The sequence below is a fragment of the Amborella trichopoda genome, chromosome 9, assembly GCF_054954075.1.
Source record: "Amborella trichopoda isolate Santa Cruz 75 chromosome 9, AtrichopodaSantaCruz75HAP2 v2.0, whole genome shotgun sequence".
Classification (NCBI taxonomy): domain Eukaryota; kingdom Viridiplantae; phylum Streptophyta; class Magnoliopsida; order Amborellales; family Amborellaceae; genus Amborella; species Amborella trichopoda.
This window is the reverse complement of record NC_142344.1, coordinates 53,620,801-53,636,966: the sequence shown is the minus strand read 5'-3', so window position 1 is coordinate 53,636,966 and position 16,166 is coordinate 53,620,801. Positions and strand designations below refer to the sequence as shown.

The following is a 16,166-nucleotide window of genomic DNA, read 5'->3' as shown; positions in this document are numbered from 1 at the left end:
GCTTTGTGTCTCAATTTGAGCACTAGAAGGTAGGGTTCTAAGTTGATAACGGTCCTGGACTGCAGGGCCATATGTGGACCTCTGAAGTACGAACACTCTTTGGACTCTAATTGAAGTCTTGACTCCAAAACCCGCCCCCAAAAAAAAAAAAAAAAATTCTTTTCTCCCCACTTAATCCAGATTAAAGATAAATAATATGCATAACCTTGATTAACGCATAAATCTATAAATAAATTAAAAACACATTGTGGATCTCATCAAAACGAATGGTTTTCAAACATGAAAACAAAGCAAAAACAATATTCACATATGTACACGCGCACACACATAGTACCTAATGTTAGTGTATACATATGTATCGTGTATATCAATACGCATCATTAATGGATATGTATGGGTATAGGTGTCTAGTTAGTAATTATCAGTTACGATTGGTATCTATTCAGAACTATTATTGGTATCTATCCAGAACTGTTATTAGCCGTATATTTATACGACGGGTCTTGTATATTCTTAATCTATTCATTGAATACAGAGAAATATCTTCTCTCATATGGTATCAGTTATTTGCGATCTTGTTTGGACCCTTTGTGATTTGTGCTTGTGTTTTCTTTGAAATCTTGTTTGGGCCTTCTCACTTCTCTGATCTGTATTAGGGGTATAAGTATTACTTCCTCTCTCTCTACAAGCTACGTCTCTCTGTTCTATATTTCTGTATGTATATATGGCTGATATACTGTAACTTTTCCCTCTCTATGTCTAGTAATCTCTAACATCTTTGGCTAAGCAGTTATCTCTTTCCGTTTCTCTACAACTCTTCGATCGAACCCTAGGACGCCTCTCTCTCTCTCCACCGTGGCATTCCCTTCGCTTTGATCCCAACCAACATAAATTTTGACAAATTTTAAAGTAAAATAAATTTCAAGCACTTTGGGAAACATACTTCTCCTACCTCCCAAGCATTGTCCTCATCTTCCTATCACCATGCCCTTATTCCCCTCCTCTGCTGAAGTCTAAAATCTACAGTAAATGTTGTTTTTTGGGCTAGCACTTCCAAGAAAAAAGCGAAGGTCTGTAGGGCACACAATCCCCTGTTGGTTCTCTAGATAAATAATTTAGCTTTCTGCTCCTCATGTCATACCTTAAGAATTTCCACTCGTCACGCGGTTCAATCGTCTTTTTTATGATGAGGACCTCCCAATACAACAACCATGGAATTAAGCTATCCCAATATGCTGCCTAAGGAGATCTAAGCTAAGCAGTTTTCCCACTTTTTCTCTTTTTTTCAGAGCCTAGAACCCACAACTCTACTGTACTCACATTGTATTTAGATTGGCAAATGCAATTGTCCTACCTAAAGAGTCCATACTAGAGGGGCCCTACGAAAAAAGAAAAAAGAGAAAAAAAAGGCCATCTCTGCCTCTATGCAAAGACCGTCTATTTTTGCAGCCCCACTTTATCTTCCTCTTACTTTTGGCCTCGTTCTTCGTCTCTATGGGCTTTGCTTCCCCATCTCTTTCTGTTGAAATCTTATTTGGGCTTTGTTTCTCTCTCTGGTTTTCTGGGGTTTCTCTCCCTCTGTATAAATCTCTCTCGTGCTCCATTTATTTTCGATACGCAACCTCTCTCTCTGAATCTGCAGCGCTTCATTCTCTGTTTTGTCTCTCTAACTTGTTACTCTTGGAACCTAAACTATTTTATGTTCGGACTCTGATTCTCTTTCTCTAGTTTTTGCGACATAGATGTTACGATCGTGTGACTAAAAGACTTTGGGTATCCCGACATGTAGTGTTTTCTGAGCACATTTCATTTTTTAAAAATAACACAAATACTCCGTCATCCTCTCTCCTATTTTTTTTTATTCTCTTCTCTGATTATGTTTTTCATTCCTCTGGTCATTCCACCAGTGCTCCTCTTTCTAAAGTCCAGGAAGGAACTTCACCAACTCATGCTGACAGTCTTGATCAGAACCTTGCACCTGCTGATCCTCTGCTGCTCTCGTCTTATAGACGAAGCACCCGGGTTTGTGTTCCACCTCCCCGACTTGCAGACTATGACACTTCTTACCTCAGCACCAAGCATTCATTGCCTATGTTCTTTCTTTTTCTTAACCTCAAACTTACCAAGAAGCTGCAACTCAACCCGAGTGGTAACAAGCAATGACTAATGAGTTAAATACTCTGGAGCATATGCATGTTTGGGACCTTGAAACTCTCCCAAAACGAAAAACTGCTATCGGTTGTTGATGAGTATATAAAATTAAAACTAATGCTAATGGCAGTTTAGAGCAATACAAAGCCCGCTTAGTGAAAAAATGTTACAATCAGGCAGAAACCTTTGCTCGCTCATATGACTACAGTTCGTATACTAATCTCATTAGCCTCTGTTCAGCAATGGTCTCTCTATCAATTAGATGTCAAAAATGTTTTTCTCAATGGTGATCTTGATACGGAAGTATATATGAAGTTACCTCCTGGTATTGTGGATTCTAAACGCCGCTTGTGTAAACTTCGACGGGCCTTATATGGACTCAAACAAGCACCTCGTACTTGGGTTGAGAAGTTTTATAATGAAGTTCTTTCGGTTGGATTTTGACAAAGTCATCATGGCCCAACACTCTTTGTTTCTCAAACTTCTGCGGGACGAGTTCTCTTGTTACTATACGTGGATGATATGATTATCTCTGGTAATGATATGCGCACAATTAATAAAATCAAACAGAAGTTCAATAGCATATTTGAAATAAAAGATTTGGGTTTCTTGCGGTGATTCTTTGGGCTCGAAGTTGTTTATTCTCCTCGTGGCTAGCTGTTGTGACAACTGAAATATGCTTCAGAGATTGTTTCTCAAGCTTGACTCCATAATGATTTAAAGAAAGTTGATACCGTGCTTGAGGTCAATGCCAAATTTCGGGCTACTGATGGGGAAGCTCTTCCTGACCCGACCTTTTATAGGCAACTGGTTGAGAAACTGATATATCTAACAATTTCATGTCCTGATATTGCTTATGCAGTACATGTGGTTAGCCAGTTTTTGAGTGCCCGCGTTTTGTCCATCACGCTATCGTTTTGCGCATCGTTCGTTATATCAGGGATTCTCGTCACCAAGCCTTTATTCTTCTCCTCTTTTATGTCACTTGAGCTCCATGCCTACACAGACTCTGATTTTGCAGGAAATTCGAGTGATCGAAAATCTACCATAGGATTCTGCATTTTTGTCGGTGATTATCTTATCTCTTGGAAAAACAAGAAACATAAATGAATTGTTCAATCAACTATGGAAGTTGAATACCGAGCTACGACACAAACTACCACTGAGATTGTTTGGCTAAGTTGGCTGCTCGAAGACATGGGTGTTACTATCTCAACTCTTACTCCACTTTATTGTGACAACAAGGGTTCTATCTATATCTCTAAAAATCCAGAGTTCCATGAGTGCACGAAACATATTGAAATCGATTGCCACTATGTTCGACAAGAATATCTTGCAGACACAATTTTCTTACCATATGTGCTCACCGCAGCTCAACTCACTGACTTCGTCACTATGTCTCATCCCCCACATCCTTTCTTACAATTTGTTTCCAAACTCTCAATGATTCTTTTCAAATCATCTTGAGTTTGAGGGGGAGTGTTAGTGTATACATATGGATCGTGTATATCAATACACATCATTATGGATACATATAGGTATAGGTGTCTATTTAGTAATTATCAGTAACGGTTGGTATCTATCTAGAACTGTTATTGGCATCTATCCAGAAATGCCATTAGCCGTATATTTATACGAGTCTTGTACACTCTTAATCTATTCATTAAATACAGAGAAATATCTTCTCTCACGCTCAAAATTCACATACGCACACACGCACACACACAATACCCAATAGTGTTGCTAGTTTGCTTGAATGAAGTCTTCGGATTTTGCTACTCCACCGAAGTGAAACAAAGAGATAAAAATGTGGGATGGTGTAGCATCCACATGATTTGGATGCTTGAAAGGACTGTTCAGTGTTTAGAACTTTAGATTGTACCTAGCATCATCCAATTCCAATTGCCACAAAATGTACTAATTTTTATTTAATGATTATATTTTTTCAAATTTCGGTGAGTAGACGTATTTTTATATGACATACAAAATAAATATAATAAAAAAATATTTTGAGCAAAAAAATTAACTAGAATAATGAGGAATACTTTAGGGGTATTATGGGTAATTTTTTATATAAAAAGTGTGTATTGTTTTTACATGTTGTGCCATATAAAAACGCAATTACTCACCAAATTTGAGATGAATATAATTTTTAAGTTAAATACAAAGCAGGAAAGAGCTAGAGACTAAAAAGAAAGTAATTTTCTATATCTTTAGAGGGATAAATAGTGAAAATCATACTCCCTCTAAATGAATAAAATCTTTAGAAAGAGAAAATGATAAATATTCTCTCTCTAAATGAACAAAAGAATAATAGTTACAGTTAAAAATTAAACCATAAAATGTTATTTATATTATTTGTAATAAATTCATAGAACATTGTGCTAAAAGTGAAAATTTGTTTCAAATTTTATATTTTAACATTACATTTATATTATTTGTTTTTATTTTCTTATTATACCCCCCTTAATTGGCTATGAAGCCAATCTATAACATTTGTACCCAGGTCTAGGTAAATGGATAATCCTGACATAAATCCTAGTAGCCTTTTCAGTGCAAAATCCTTGATCGGAAATAAACACAAAGATAAACAATTACTATATTTTATTTTATTTTAAAAAGGTCGAAGGCAAAATGCACAAAATATCACATTAACAAATAATTTAGAAACTAAAATTAAAGAAAAAAATAATTTTCATTTTTGTGGATTCCTACAAGATTTGAAGGCATATGAAGTTTTCATTAGAAAGAGTATAATTTTAACCTAAAAAACAATATAAAAAATATAAATTCTTCATAAGTTGTGGTAAAGTTTTATATTGACTGCCTACCTACCTAATACAATGTAACCCCAGCACAAGACAGGTCCTCGCCCTTTTAGACCAAAACTCTTCAGAACCTAATTGCACAAATACCTAAAAGCCCACCCCAATCAATCACTACTACTACACAAAATTTGTATTTGAAGTACTAGAAAATAAATTCTACTGCTCTATGATCCAGCAAGAAAGAAAAGAGACCTAAAGAAAGAGACATCTTTAAGCCAATCCCACCAACAAAAATTCACAAATATTCTCTAAAAAATAATCCAACTCTCTCTAGAATAAATCCAAACTCAACAACTTCCCACCTCCACAACAAAAAGCCATAAAAAATTACATTAGAAATCCAGCCAAACTACACTTTCCGTTAAAACTCTAGTTAAAACATGAATTAGGACAAAAAAAACTACTAGAAATAATCTCCCCTCAAGAAATCCACCAACATTCCTTTACCAGCTAACAAATTTCATTTTAATTTATTGAAAATTTATGGTGACCTTCTACCTGCTGAATCCTTCGAATACAAGTATGCATAAGCCCAGCATCCTCTTGGCTTGAACCTCGCCCTCATGCACATCAGCCAACCCATCTCTTGGTTGGAGCCTAAGCTTAGTAGATGTAAACCTCATGATTCCTGACATATACAGATTATTGATGCTATCTTCCAAAGTCATGACCCTATTGATAGGGTGGTAATGGAGCTTTGATTAGGGTGTAATCCAGATCAACTTTCTGGATCAACAATTTCTAGCCACTACTTGAGATCTTTGAAACTAGGCTAATTGTTTCCTTAAAGTCTTCCTTATAATTTTGAGAAATCCTTCAGCCGCCAACCGTGCTTTATTAATGCTCAACTTCTCCAGTTGATTTACATTTTTCTTTTCTTTCCTTTTTCTTTTTTTTTTAAGATCATTTTGCAGCTAATTTCCCTTTTGGAAGAGGTACCAAATCCCATGTTTGGTTATTTGAAAATTCATCCATATCCTTTTTTATGGTATGCTTCTAATTTAGATTGCCTGTTGATTTTTCAAAATTCTCAAGAGTATTCTCATATATTAATTGCGTCCTATGTATTAACTGCATCATATATGAATTATGCATATCATACATATAATAATCATCAAAACTTTTAGTTGGATAATTTTATCTTTTGGGATAAAGTAGCAGTTGATCTATTTCTTAGTTAGGGAGGTAAAATAAGTAATATCCTACTCTTTTCATGAGGTGGGAGTAGTAACCTTCAAGGTGCACTCCTCTCCTTCTTCAATCCTTTGTGAGCTTGATACCATTGTGCCAAACTTCAAATTATTGTTGTACAAGAAAAGGGGAGAGTTGCTGTGATGGGAGAGAGTAGACAGAGACTAATTGAGAAATTGAGTTTTGTGTTCTCTTGTTTTTCCGTGTTAACTCTTTCATTATTCTTGCATAGTAAAAATCATTGATCTTCATTAGTTGCATCTTTAATGAACTGCATAAAATTTTTATGTTTTTTTTTTCTTTCTTACCTTGTGCTTTTGCTTGTGGTTGTTGCTTGCCTGTGGTTGTTATTTTCTCCTCGTTATTTTGTCAAAAATCTCCTCGTCTGGTTTTAGAGCTGCCGCAAAAAATAAATGCATCGGTATGCTTTTCTTTTTTATCAATACCAAAGAAAAATGCACTTTATAGCTTTGTCATCAAGTTTATCATGATTACCATAACCACACATTACATAGGCTATAACCCAACAACATAAAGATATATAATATTAGGTTTGTTCTTGTAGATAATCTGATATGATACCTCCATTCCCTCCCTAAAAAGCAAGTGATTAAGCAAGTATATTGTGTTGAATATTATCACAACCCGATATACCTTAGGCAAATTCTTTCCATTCTACATTGCTCAAGCACCGTCCATCATATCCATCAATTCTTCCTCTCATCAATCCTGTTTTTCCGAGGTGTCCCAACACAGTAGGACCCTTGATCCCATTCTTTTTTAAGAATTCATTAAAATCCTCTAACAAGAACTCTCTAGTATTCTTTGCCCTGAATCTCTTGATAATTGTATTGAATACAAGTGCTTTGAACTCTTTCAAGTACTTACATACTTCATATTTGCTTCGGAAAAATAAATCTGAGTATACTGGGAATAATCAACAATGAAGGAGACACGGTATGACATCTGCCTCTGGATTTCACTAGACTAGGACCCTATACATCGCTATAGATGACCCTTGACAAATTTAATTGAAGTGGAAGATAGGACAAATAGATGCTTTGTAACCTTGCACAAACATGTTATACAAATATGATTCTTATCAAATTGAATCATGAACATCCTAATAACTAACCTTTTCTAATTGTATTTGTAGCCTAGGAACTTTGCAATGCCCCATTCTCTTGGGCCAAATATCAGTGGAGGAAATTTTCTTTTTAGAGGAAAAGTCATACTTGTAGCAAATAAAGGATTAATTTTCCTTCCACAGGCAATGATGTTACATTATCTTTGACAGGATCTCAAATTCTCTTTCACCTAAAACAACACAGAAGCTTTGATCTACCAATTGTCCTGCCGACATGAGATTTTCTAGTGTTTTGGAATGTATAGGACACTATAAAGATATTCCATTGGGTGCTTGAAGTGTAATATTTTCTTTACCTTGCACTTGGAGGGTGGCTTTGTCCCCCTGTCATGACTTTTGTTATCTCCAATACAGGTTCTTTAGTGGTGAAGAGATCTTCTCTTGGTATTATATGATTTGGATATACTGAATCTATGAACTATTGGTGTCTGCTTTCATATAAATCATTGATTCAATTTCAAAGTACATCGTTAGTTTTCTCCTCACAATCTTCTATTTCCTCGTTTTATTTTCCATTGATAACATAATTTTCATGGTTTTTTTTACAATCTTTAACTTTCCTACAAGCTTAGCTAGAATCCTTCTTTGATCTACTGATATTTTATGACTTGCCTTACTCATAGGTGTGAGATCGTGGTCACGATTCTTGATTATTATAGGGTTTGTCCAAAATGACGATATCTTCTTCTTCCAGGAGATCTCTCATATGAATTTAGTAAACAAAGTATCATCGCAGTCCTCCACTTTGTCGGATTCATTATTCCACTCCTAAAGCCTTTTTTCAATTAATTGGGGTCGGCTATTCTTAAAAATGTCAATAACCGAAAAAACAAAGAAAAAAAAAAAAGACATACTAAGAAGTAATAACTCACATCGAATAGACAAATTTCCAATTTGAATAGCCTGGCTTTGATACCATATAAATAACTTTTGAAAACTTTGATTGTCAATAGGCCTGATTTTACATATACAAGTATAAGAGAAAAGGAGAAAGAAGCACAGTTTCTGTTCAGTCTACATTACTCTCAGATTCTCTCTCTTTGTGACTCTTTATGAGGCTCTGTAGCATCTTGTGCACCTCTTTTCTCTCTCTTTTTCATCATGCCTTTTTCCATAACATAATGGTCATCTCTGTTACAAAACCATGCCCAACTACCTCTAATAGCAGGCTCAAGCTTTAATGCTTCTTGGGTTTTAAGCTATATATCCTCCATCAAGATCTAACCCACCTATTTGATTATCTAGCCAAAATATTTGAAGGGAGTAGATTGTACATGTGCTCCCTCGGTCCCATTTACTGTCGAACAGTAGACAAGTCCATCCATTCAAAAAACAGAACCGGGGCAGTTGGTTTCCCTTATTGAATTAAATTATAAATTTATAATAATAATGTGCAGGTGTCAGTCCGTACACCTGAAACCAGTCCCTTTTACTAAAAAGAAAGGTTATTAGCGGGTGCAAGAGCCCGTTGACTCACCATGGTCCATCTCTAAGATGGCCATTGTAAAAATGAATTTAGACAGTGTACAAATTTTCCTTAAAAAATCACATTTTAAATATTGAAAATTTTATTTTATTTTCCTATTCATGACCATCTTAACCTAGATTTGAATACCTAAAATTTCGAGTTAAAAATCCATTTTTAAGATTGACTTAAGTGGTGGCCCTTATATATACAATATGAGTCAACTGCCTCATAGAAACCCGATCCTTACTAAAATATTAAAGTGTCTAGATTGGGTTCATGCATCTTCATGAACAAGCTCCTAAATATTGTCTTCCAAATTCATGAATCCTAAAGACAGTAACATCTATTTACCACCGCCTTTCTTAAATCTAATGAGTTTTATTAATGAAATCTTTAACATAGATGCCACGAGCAAATGACAGTTAAAACACAAAGTCAGTTTTGGACGTTGGATTTGATAGCCAACAATTTGTAAATCTACTCCTTTGGTCACAACATTCATAAAGAGATGTGCAAAGTTGATTCTACTCATTGGTCCAAAGTATCTGTATCGATGTATCGATTTATAATAGCCCGTCAATATAGGTATTATCATTTTCATTAGCAGACAAAATAACAATAACAACAACAACAATCACGAGTCATTCGGAAAAATATCCATGGCTAATGAAGCAGAAGCCAAAGCACTCTTGTGAATCCTGCATATATGGTGGGTACCTTTAACCAATCTAACGAGTAGCAAAGGAGATCAAATTTATCCATAGCATCCCACGCCAATTTGTGATGAGATCAAGGACATCATGGCTCAATTGGACATTCAATTTGCTCACACCTATAGATTTAGGACATTTCTAGTAGAAAGGAGGTATCATTTCTGCATTCTTATAGGGTGGCAAAAAGAGGTCGATATGCTGGCTTTGAGTTTCAGTATTTTTTTTTATCCTTTTTTCTTATTTGTGCATTGGGAAAAGGTCCGATACCTATGGTAGAAATAAAATCCAAGATGACATGTTATATATATAGCATTCATTGCCTTAACCCCCTATGCCTTGAGCCCAATGCTGCATTGCAATTAGTTATTTTGCGATAGGGCTAAGAATGGGTCCGATCGAGTCTAGATCCACTGGGATCCAAATTCAGATCCGAAAAATATACATGGGATCTGGATATGGATTTGGACCTGATCGGGTCCAGAATATTTATATCTACTTTCGGATCCAAAAAGTATACATAATACATGGGATCTAGTTCAATTGAATAAAAAAAGTTATTTTATATCTATAATATAATATAAATAACATATAATAAAAATACTATATAACATATATGTATATACATAAAATGATATATAATATTTAAATAAATGGGTCGGATCTAGATCGGATCCACCTGTACCTAGATTAAATTTGAATTACTATTTAGATCCAAATTTTGGATCTGGATCCAACCCTCCAGATCTGGATAGGGTTCGAAATTTGGGTTTTTGATCCAAACCGTATAAATTCTCAGCCTTATTTTTTTACTATAATTAGTTGACGATCTAATGATAATAAGCACGCAAGTTATTTCAACAAAAAAAAAAAAAAAAAAACAAAGAGAGAAAAAAGAAAACTAGTAGTCTATAGGTTTTGATTGTGCATGTATAGCTAGTACTGGCATTTTTTGACAGCATCAAACATGTAAATCAATTTTTCAAGTTCACGTAAAGCATCACGCTGACACTTAAAAGAAAAAAATATTTCCTCAAAGAAAACTCTGGCAAAATTTGAATCGTTCCTCAGGTCAACGTCGTAGACATAATCTATTGGAAGCTATATTGCACTGCCATCTTCAATCAGTTTGAAATCACCTCCCAATCACCCGTGATGCGAATAATGGACGGTTGGGGTGTATCGTTCCTTGCCTTTATAGTCAATTGCGGTCTCCCTCATAAACTCATTATTTACATGGATTTTGGACCTAAATTTTACAAGTTTATAATCTGAACCACCCCAATCATGAATTTGAAAGAAAACGAAAAATGATTTTTGGACTTTAAATGTTGGTTATTTTAAATATTTTTGGGCCATTCTTCGTTGCTCATTTGATTCTTCGTATATCATCAAATTTGCACTATTTTTTGAGCTACAAAATTATGGATCTCAATGAGATGCATCTATTGTGACCGAGGATGTGTTTCAGATGCATCTATTGTGACCGAGGATGTGTTTCAGATCCAAAATGCATCTCTGATATAGATTTTTGGAAGGGGAACACATTTGAATAGGACCTCTTTTAAACTTTTTTTTGGGGACTGTGAATTGAAAATTTAAACTTGTATTTTGAATTTAAAAATAGTGGCACTATCATATTTTACGCGGGAATCCGTCCTTTAATTTAATTTAATTTTATATTATATAGTTGATAAAATGATCTTCTCATCCCTCTCTAATGAATCTCATATTTAAGTCTCATCATGAACTTTTTATTGATAACTCTCATGATGAACTTTTCTTTAGGAAAGAAGAAGAAATTTAAGACGCACTTTAGTTTTTAAAGCGTTCCCACGTGTTTGCAACAAAGATTATGTTATTTTTCTAATGATAAAAGTATCAAAATGGAGGAAGGTATCCAATAAAATGAAACCCAACAAATAAAGATTTGTTATTGGGTAGAATCCAAGATTCAAACAATGCACACAGCCTGGCTTGAAAAGGTTCTTCTAGAATTGAAAACATAGGCATTAATTGAAACATATGCACATGAATTAAAGAAGCATATTTGTTCATGCCATGACCCCACCAGTAGGAATGTTAGCTTCTTGCTTTTGAAATTGAAGAAAGAGTGAAATAATCTAAATTTTTAAAACCCTAAATTTAGGTTGGAAAAGGGAAGGGTGATATAGGTGGTGAAAAACATAGCAAATTTTCAAAGGCTATGGTGGCTACATCTTATATATTTGTTTATTGAAAATTTTGGGCAAAAACATTTTTTTAAACGAGATATAGCGTGTTTTCCGAGCACCTGGTTCACCATCCAAGATCTCTCTCATTTTTTTTTGGGTGGTTTAATGATAGGAATTGAACTTGAGATGTAACATTGCTAATGTCAACTGCAATCCAGCCTAAGCCCAAATTCTTACCAAGATCTCTCTTGGGGATCATTGATCTGTCATCTCAACCACCGTGATCATGATTTTAAAAAGAAAAATGAAAAATTGAGCCTTAAGAATGGTCTATCTTGTATCATTTTTTTTAGTTGTCCATTTTAATACTTCAAATTACCAGATTTACATTATTTTTGGAGTTCCAAGTTCATTTATGTGTGATTCGAGTGAAAAACGAATTTGCTGTGGCTTAAATGTGTTTCGGGTCTTGAGACCTTCGAAACCCAGGGGTTCATGGCAGATTGACCAAAAATAATGTGCTTTTTCAATGGAAGTATTGATGGCAAGGGAAATTACAAGAAGTTTTAATCGAGGATGACTCAAAATTCAGAAAATATAATCTAAGAATATGAAATATGTCCTTTAACCTTGAGAAGAGGAAGGCCAACTCACCCACAAAGTATTCTAAGGATATTAAAAGCGGTTGATTGCAATGAATAAGATGCTTAGGATGAGAATCCTTTGTTGAAATAAATCAAAACAAAATAATTCCACAAGCAAGCGGTTGGTGTCGAAGAGGGCCACCATGCGTTTGTCCAAGAAAAAGTAAACTTTTTCCTTCATCTAAAGTCGACCGTTTCATCTCCCATACTCGATTCAAGTACACGAATGCCTGCCTCATAAAGCCAGTTAATGAGTGCTTCTAAAATCAATCAAGCGATCAATCTCTCTCTCTTTATCTCTAGCTTATGAGAGCTTCTAAAATCTCTCTCTCTCTAGCTAATGAGAGCTTCTAAAATCTCTCTTTCTCTAGCTAATGAGAGCTTCTAAAATCTCTCTCTCTCTCTCTCTCTCTTTGTCTCTCTCTCTCAGAGTAAAGAGAGGTTGCATGAAGAGATCCTTGTCAAAAAAAAAAAAAAAAACTTTGTCAAAAAAAGGTTGCATGAAGAGAAAAAGAGATTGCATGAAAATGGCAGGGAGTGTTGAAATTCCCTTCTCTTTTTTTCAAAGGACTTAGGGCAAGTATTGATAGTAACAACTTTCAATGTTATAGATGATATTTGTCTATGTACTTTGATCACTTTGGCCCCTCTCTCTCTATATATATATATAGAGAGAAAGAGAGATTATAGTTAGTATGTGTAATCCATCTTTTTCTATATGGCTATAATCATGCAATAAAGGATCTTGAGTAAGTCCAGAGAGAGAGAGAGTTTTTCATGATTTCTAAGCATGAGAAGATGTGAAGAAGCATGGTACCTACCAACAACTGAAGAAGAATGCAAAAAACATAGAATGGAATTCTCATCTCCAATGAAAAGGGTTTCTTTAGGTAGGTCTCCCTCTCTTTACATATTTTACAAGCCTGCAACGTAAGGGTTCTCAAAGAAATTAAGACAAACCCTCAGATACACAAATACCAGAGCAAATCCCAACAACAATAAATGGGTACATAGCTCTCCTCCAAAGATTCAGAAAAAAAATAAAAAACAAAGGATCTTGTACTTAACAAAGATCTCTCTCTCCCTTCCCCCACCCCCCCAAAACAAAAGATGAACACAAAATTTCCACATTTCATGCCCATTGTAAAATAAAGAAGCACCCACAAATTGCCTGTAATTCCCATCACATGTGAAAGGTCCCCTTCTCTCTCTCTCTCTCCAATCCAACTTCACTGCCTCTCAGCAAATTGTATCATCAAGCATGAAGAACCACCAAAATCCCTGCATTTCACATCACCCATCAAACTCCCCATCACCCCTCCACTCCACTATAACCACATTGTTTCTCTCTCTCTCAAACCTCCAAATATAATTCAGCCCAACAAGGAGCTCTGTAATGGCTGCCTCCACCTTCTCCTGGTTTGCAAAATAAAGTGTCTGCAACAACAAAACACTAGTTCTTGCCCCCAAATTTTGCTGCTCAAAATTCCTCTCAGATTGCCATCTGATCATATTATGAGCCAAAGGCGAAAGCCACTGAAGAATCCTTTCTAAAGCTTTGCTCCACTCTCCTGCAAGTGAAGGGTCCACTGCAGAGAAACTTAAGCTTTTTGAATATGCTTTAAGCCTTGATTTCAAAGCCATTCTTATAGTATTTGGTAACATACCGTATAGATCGTCTCGACAATCAGGGCCGATCAAATGGGGCGATCTCACTAGCCTTTCTATCACTAAAACCAAGTTTGCATAATGTAAAGCTAGAGCAGAGGCCCCAAGAGTAGAAGAAGGGGGGTTAAGAAGCTTACTATTGGTATAAAAAAACTTGGGTTTGTTCAAGAGCTTCTCTGGTTTGTTGCAGAGCTTCTCGTTTGGGTTTAACGACCCTGATTTCACCATTAAAGGCTTACTATAATTTGGGTTTTCGGAGGAGGGGTAAACAGTTGCAGAGAAGCTACGAGTTAATGGTGAACCGTGCTTCCACTGTGTTTCAATGGAGAAAACCAGTCTGATCCTTGAAAACACAGTAAAGACTGATCTGGCTAAAATGGCGGTCACAAAATCAAAGCTTCGACCCCAAATTGAGCTCTCTTTTAAATATCTTACCTCCTCTCTTTGCCAAACTACCTTTTGGTGAAGATCAATGGCTCTGCAACTCTTTGAATTTGAGTTTGAATTCCTATCACTCTGAATCTTTCTAAGCCCACCTTCAAGGTCGGAAAGAATCTCAATCTCTTTATAAAGCCCTGAAGTTGCAGAAACAAGCTTCTCCATTCTTTTGAGCTTTGATTCCATCTCTCTGAAACTCATGACCCAATTATTGGGATCTGAACCAGTCTTCACAAACTCCATGAAAATGCGATCAAAGCTCCACAAACTCGGGTCTCTGCATCTTTGGCCTAATCGACTAACAGAAGCAGCAATTAGCCTCAAATTCTCTGCAATTTCAGCACAAGCAAGACTGAGAAGAAAGGAATCATCATTAGAAACTATCTTTCTTATTCCTTCTAAAGTTATGGTCTCCGCCTTTAATCGAGAGATTTGATTATCAGAGAGAGAACGCCATAGGTGCATGATCCGAGACATGAGACCTGCAATCTCAAATGCGAGAACTCCAACTTGGGGTGCCTTCTCTTGCCTCCTCCACGAGTTTAAGAGTGTGGATTTTAGAGAGACGCTCGCTTTGATGAGCCACGACTCGAGCGCCATTAGAGTCGCAGGGAGAGCTCCAATGGTTGTTATTGAGGTCCAGTGAATTTGACGATCATGGGTCCTCTTCTATTGGTAATTTCAGCAGAACGTAGAGTGGAAAAAAGCAATGCCAGAGAGACAGGGGAGTCTCATGAGAGAGAGGCGAGAGAAAGAGAGGGAGGGAGATGGGGTGTGTTATGGATTATCTATTTGAGAGAAAGAGAGACAGATCTCACAGAGAGAGAGAAGAATCAAAACTCCCAGTTCTTAATTTGAGTGAGAGAGAGAGAGAGAGAGAGAGAGAGAGCAATAATTGGTGGGGTGGAGTTGCAGGGGATAAGGATATAAAAAAGCAGAGTTGAGCAGATGCGGGTGTCCGTTCATGGGGTGTTAAAAAATAGAGAGAGAGAGAGAGAGAGAGAGAGAGAGAGAGGGGGGAAGGAGGCAGAAATCTCGTTATATGAGGAATGAATAGTTGCAGAGAGAGAGAAAGAGATTGGAGAACAAAGGGGAAGTGTCGTTGTTGTATGAGGAAGAAAGGAATGGAGAATAGTTTGGTAGATAGCGAGATTGAAGGACGTGGTGGGCTTCCTTCATTCTCTTCCATACGCAATTACAAATGATCGAGTTTTGAAAATAGGGCATTTCCTCACTCATTTTTGTACTGTCAATTTTTCAAGATTTTGACGTTTTCATATATCTTCTCCATCTATACTATTTTTTAAGCTTTAAAATTTATAATTAACGATAAAAATATATTTGGAAGCTATCCTAAAGATTTTCAATATTGAAGTTATCTTTTTCGATACTATTTGCAGGTGGGCTTTATTTTGATAGTTCAAAGCCTTGGCTCTATACAAACTGTACTATTTAATTTGTATGCCTCCACAAGAATATATTTGTTTTGAGGTTGTATATTTACTCTTTAATACAAAGTTCACAATTATTTTTAACTATTGGATGTGAAATCTAATAAATTGAAGTTGGTCAAAATACAAAGCTTAAGCCTTATCATATAAAAGTAAAAGTAAGGTGCAACTTAAAATCTACTAGAAAAAAGAAAAGTTGTTATGATATAGAAAACCCTCTAATTGATCAACTCAACCATAAGATGCATGGAAATTACAAAAAAGAATGTTAACTCTTACAAGTAATGCATCTTGTA

The 16,166-nt window shown here is 35.8% G+C and overlaps 1 protein-coding gene across 1 annotated transcript; it reads right to left on the bottom strand.

Annotated features, from left to right (window-relative positions):
- Positions 1-13,154: 13,154 nt before the first annotated feature.
- On the bottom strand, positions 13,155-15,672 carry LOC18441514 (protein PSK SIMULATOR 1). Its single transcript, XM_006851751.4, has one exon. The coding sequence runs from the start codon at positions 15,017-15,019 to the stop codon at positions 13,607-13,609; it is 1,413 nt and encodes a 470-aa protein (XP_006851813.1). The 5' UTR covers positions 15,020-15,672; the 3' UTR covers positions 13,155-13,606.
- Positions 15,673-16,166: the final 494 nt, after the last annotated feature.